This window comes from Erythrolamprus reginae, chromosome Z (assembly GCF_031021105.1).
Source record: "Erythrolamprus reginae isolate rEryReg1 chromosome Z, rEryReg1.hap1, whole genome shotgun sequence".
NCBI lineage: Eukaryota > Metazoa > Chordata > Lepidosauria > Squamata > Dipsadidae > Erythrolamprus > Erythrolamprus reginae.
In genome coordinates this window covers 150457886-150463545 of record NC_091963.1, presented here as the reverse complement: position 1 = coordinate 150463545, position 5660 = coordinate 150457886, and the positions used below count along the sequence as shown (strand labels likewise).

The 5660-nt window shown below is 43.9% G+C and overlaps 1 protein-coding gene across 1 annotated transcript in view; it reads left to right on the top strand.

The window, feature by feature from the left end:
- Positions 1-892: 892 nt before the first annotated feature.
- Positions 893-5660, top strand: part of LOC139154310 (thialysine N-epsilon-acetyltransferase-like) — a 9340-nt gene continuing 4572 nt past the window's right edge. Inside the window, exons 1-3 of the mRNA XM_070728729.1 lie at positions 893-898; positions 2229-2300; positions 3001-3016. Coding sequence (XP_070584830.1) covers positions 893-898; positions 2229-2300; positions 3001-3016 — 94 coding nt within the window. The remainder of the gene's footprint in view (positions 899-2228; positions 2301-3000; positions 3017-5660) is intronic.

Sequence of the window (5660 nt, the reverse complement as noted above, 5' to 3'; positions counted from 1 at the left end):
AGATGATCTCCAAGATCCCTTTCAGCTCTATTCTAAATTCCTGCTTGAATTGTGTGGGTGGGGGGTAGGCTAGATGACCTCTGTTCTGCCGGCGTGTCTCAACTGCCCATAATTACAGGGTAATTAGTCCAGGAAGACACACACCACACGATAAAAGGAAAACCCAAAAGTTTTTATAAACAGAAAAACAGAAACAGCTCCCTTTTTAAATGTCAAAGGGATTTTCTGGTACACACAAGGCACAGGTGAAATGCAGTCCAATTGCTCACCCAATAACTGGGAAATTGAGTCCAATTCTAACGTCCAGAGAGTCCACAGACACAATCCTGAACAGCAAAAACCACGATCTTGACGAAACAATGAATCAGATAAACTGCCATGAGGCTAAAACACGAGGCTGCACTTTTATCTGTAGCACTAATTCCAGCAGCCCCACCCAACCACAGGTGGCCTCATTTTCTCTTGTAATAATCCTTCAGTTGTTGTCTCCTATGCATCACTCTACGCATGCGTGGATGTGTCATTAATTCTTGTTCAGAATCCAAAGATGATACAGATGATTGATCTCCTCCTGGGCTGTCTGCCAAACTCCCCTCTTCCCTGTCACTCACGCTTCCTTGGTCAGAGGAGGCTTCATTGGTAGATTCTACTGGGAGCAAAATAGGCCTGCGGCATGTGGATGTCTCCTCCACATCCACCTACACATTCCTTGGGGCAGGAGCTGGGCCAGAGCTAACCACAACAAGCTCCAAGATCCTTTCCAGCTCTATTCTATTCTAAATCCCTCCTAGAGTTGGAGGGTGGACTAGAAGACCTCCAAGGTCCCCTGTGGAACAGAGCCCTTAGCCATGCCGTCTCTGACCCACAGAAGCTGCTAGAGAACCTAACCGTCATGAAGGTATGCCCATGTTTCGCCATCACTCCGCAGTCTGCATTGGTTGCCGATCAATTTCCGGTCACAATTCAAAGTGTTGGTTATGACCTTTAAAGCCCTTCATGGCATCGGACCAGAATATCTCCGAGACCGCCTCCTGCCGCACGAATCCCAGCGACCGATTAGGTCCCACAGAGTGGGCCTTCTCCGGGTCCCGTCAACTAAACAATGTCGGTTGGCGGGCCCCAGGGGAAGAGCCTTCTCTGTGGCGGCCCCGACTCTCTGGAACCAATTCCCCCCGGAGATTAGAACTGCCCCTACTTTCCCTGCCTTCTGTAAAGTTCTTAAAACCCACCTTTGCCGTCAGGCATGGGGGAACTGAAACATCTCCCCCGGGCATGTACAATTTATGTTTGGTATGTTTGTGTGTGTGCTTGTTAGCATATTGGGGTTCTTTTTAAAACTTTTTAAAATATTTAAATTTATTTGAATCTATTTGGATTTGTACGATCTGTTTATGCTTTGTTGTGAGCCGCCCCGAGTTCGCGGAGAGGGGCGGCATACAAATCTAAATAATAAATAAATAAAATAAATAAATAAACAAAGAGACCGACCCCAGGGTGGAAGATGGAGAATTAACACCTGCGTTAAACGAAGCTTTATTGTTTTAAAAAAAGATGGGGAGGCTTGAATGTTTTTGCAGTTTTTCAGCCGGCTCCAGGTCCCAGGTGTTCTGTCTGGGTCACTCCAGAAGCTATGACCAACACAAAAAGATAAGCCAGACACACCGGTTGAATCCAAACACAGTTTTATAATGGTAAAGAGAAAAGAAGCCAACAGAAAATGTCCTTACAAGTCAGGAAAGCACTGGAACTCCAAATAGAGACACGAAGGCAATTGTTCATACAGAAACACAGGATCCTTGATGACAAACGAGGCTGTTGCTAACAGGCACAAACCTCCCACGGGTCTTCAAGACTGCTGGGCCACGAGCCAGGAACAAAAACGCTGAGAGAAAAGGCAGATAACTCCAACTCCAATGTGATAACACTCCACACTGCTGGAATGGTTCTCATGCCTTATAAACCCTTCCCTGCTAATGAGGACCACACCCAAGCCCTGGTGTTCCTCATTCAACGCTGATAATATCTATTCAGTTGCTGCCTCCTTTGATCTATGCGTCTCTGTCGCATACTAATGATAGCTTGTGCCTCATCATCCAAGGACTCCAGAGACTCCAAGCTACTTGCTTGAGAGAGCCCCTCCCCAGGGCTCCCAGGCCCCTCTTCCTCGTCACTTTCCAGATTGTTATCTCCCCAGTCTGGCTGCCAAGAACTCTCCTCTTCGCTCTCAGCCTCCCCCGGGCATGGAGCCAGCAGAGACACAGCTGGTCTTTGATCTTGCTCAGGCTGAACCACAACACCAGGTATGAAAGGTGGGCTGCCAGATCTTTCCAAGGCTTTGTACAGGGTGATGATCGGGGTCTCCCAGAAGCCTCTCTGGACACGTGTCTCCCTCAGGCCCCCTGATTGTCCCCCCCACACAAAGACATTTGCATATTTTTTTTTTATTTGTTTGTCAAAACAAGTACGAGATAGTAGGTATTGGTATGAATATAAACAAAAGCAAAGTAGGTAGAGGTAAATTAGGACAATAAAATGATAAGACAGGGACGGTAGGCAAGCTGGCGCGCTTATGCACACCCCTTACTGACCTCTTAAGAATGGGGTGAGGTCGACTACAGACAGTCTAAGGTTAAAGTTTTTGGGGGTTTGGGGAAGAAACCCCAGAGTCAGGTAATGTGTTCCAGGCATCGCTCACTCTGTTGCTGAAGTTGTATATTCTGCAGTCGCGTTTGGAGCGGTTGACATTGAGTTTGAATCGATTGTGTGCTCGTGCATTGTTGTGGTTGAAGCTGAAGTAGTCATTGACCGGTAGGCCATTGTGGGAGATGGTTTTATGAACTACATTTAGGCCAGATCAAAGACAACGTAGTTCTAAGCTATCTAAGCCCAAAATTTCAAGTCTGGTGGCATAAAGGTCTTCTGTTGCTAGCAGAGGAGTGGAGGACTCTTCTTGTGAAATATTTTTGGACACTCTCGATTGTATTAATGTCCGATACGCAGTGTGGGTTCCAGATGGGTGAGCTGTATTCAAGAATTGGTCTAGCAAATGTTTTTTATGCTCTGATTAGCAGTGTAGTATTACCAGAGAAGAAGCTACACAACATTAGATTAACAACTCTTAGTACCTTTTTGGAAATGTTGTTACAGTGGACTCTGGCACTCAGATCATTAGATATGAGTACTCCAATGTCCTTGACAGAGTGAGTGTTGTCTACAAAGTTGTGTCCTCCAAGTTTGAATTTTGTTTCTTTTTGCCAGTGTGTAAGGCAGAGCATTTGTTTGTTTGTTTGTTTGTTTATATGTATGTATGTTTGTTTGTTTATGTATGTATTTATTTATGTATTTATTTGTTTGTGATTTGATTTGATTTGATTTGATTTGATTTGATTTGTATGCCGCCCCTCTCCATAGACTTGGTTGAGATTTGAAGTTGCCAGTTGTTTGACCATTCTGATACGTGGTCGAGGTCTTTTTGAAGGGTAGAAGTATTGCCGGTGATATTGAATAGTTTAACATCATCAGCAAAGAGAATGCAGTTGCTTACAATATGATCCCAAAGGTCTTTTATGTAAAGTATGAATAGTGTTGGTCCTAAAACAGTATATTGAGACAAAAGTCCATCATGCTGTGATCACTGTTGGAAAAGGACTCTTTTATTTGTAGTCCATAAATTGAGTGTAAACTGTCGCAGAAGATGAAATCAAGACAATTGTTGAGTCTAGTATTGTTTGTTACTATACTGCTCAAAAAAATAAAGGGAACACTTAAAAAAAACCAGAATATAACTCCAAGTAAGTCAAACTTTTGTGAACTCAAACTGTCCTCTTAGGAAGCAACACTGATTGACGATCAATTTCATTTTGTTGTCAGCACATTCAACTTTGTAGAGAGCAAAGTATTCAATGAGAATATTTCATTCATTCAGATCTTCATTCAGATGGTAGGGAAAGCAGGTAGGATGCTTGGCTGCATAGCTAGAGGTATAACAAGCAGGAAGAGGGAGATTGTGATCCCGCTATATAGAGCGCTGGTGAGACCCCATTTGGAATAATACTGTGTTCAGTTCTGGAGACCTCACCTACAAAAAGATATTGATAAAATTGAACGGGTCCAAAGACGGGCTACAAGAATGGTGGAAGGTCTGAAGCATAAAACGTATCAGGAAAGACTTAATGAACTCAATCTGTATAGTCTGGAGGACAGAAGGAAAAGGGGGGACATGATCGAAACATTTAAATATATTAAAGGGTTAAATAAGGTCCAGGAGGGAAGTGTTTTTAATAGGAAAATGAACCCAAGGACAAGGGGACAAAATCTGAAGTTAGTTGGGGGAAAGATCAAAAGCAACATGAGAAAATATTATTTGACTGAAAGAGTAGTAGATCCTTGGAACAAACTTCCAGCAGACGTGGTTGGTAAATCCACAGTAACTGATTTTAAACATGCCTGGGATAAACATATATCCATTGTAAGATAAAAACACAGGAAATAGTATAAGGGCAGACTAGATGGACCATGAGGTCTTTTTCTGCCGTCAGACTTCTATGTTTCTATGTTTCTATCTAGGATGTGTTATTTGAGTGTTCCCTTTATTTATTTATTTTGAGCAATGTCGTTGTTCTAGCCCTAGACTGGTAATAGCATTGTACAAGGTTGAGTGGATGAGTTGAGTTGAACATTCATTTAGGGTCCAGTTAATATGAAATAGGTTGAGGTCACCATGAAATGTGGGTAGGAGGCTGCCCACGTTAGTAGTGAGGTTAGTTTGTTGCAGCTGTGATGTTGTAATCAGGGGCTCTGTAACATACAGTGGTGCCTCTACTTAAGAACTTAATTCGTTCTGTGACCAGGTTCTTAACGAGAAAGGTTTGTAAGTAGAAGCAATTTTTCTCATAGGAATCAATGTAAAGGCAAATAATGCATGCAAACCCATTAGGAAAGATATAAAAGCTTGGAATTTGGGTGGGGGGAGGAGGAGGAAGAAGAGGAGCAGGACAGTCGCTGCCCAGAGCGAAGGGAGCATTTCTTTTCTCTGGACACTGGCAGAGGTTTATTCCCTCTCCAAGCGCCCAGAGAAAGGAAAATGCTCCGTTCACTCTGGGCTGCCAAAGCCTCCTTAAGTGCCACTGAAAGGCTCCTCTGGCAGCCCAGAAAAGCCCAAGATGGCCGGGATTAAAAGGGGGAATGGTAGGAAACTGGCCGGGCCTTTGTGCTGCTCTCAGATTTCCTGGGGAATTTTTACGGGCTCGGGTTCTTAAGTAGAAAATGGTTCTTAAGAAGAGGCAAAAAAATATTGAGCACCTGGTTCTTATCTAGAAAAGTTATTAAGTAGAGACGTTCTTAGGTAGAGGGACCACTGTGCGATTAAACGAAGTGTGGTATTTAAGGTCAGTTTGCAGAGGATGGGTTTCTGGGAGAGATCATGTCCAACTGGGATATTTTTTAGGCTTAGTGGGTACTTTGTTTGCAATCATTAGTTTCCATTTAAGATCAGCAGTGGGTGATATTGAGGGGCGTGAATGAGCGGAGAGCAGCCGGCCAAGGGAGCTGGGCCTGTCTGTGGGCTGCTTCAGACTCCCAGCTCCTGCTCGCAAATCCAGGTGAACCTGCGAGAACAGATGTTGTCGTTCCAAAGGCTGTTGTCCTGCATGTGGACGCAG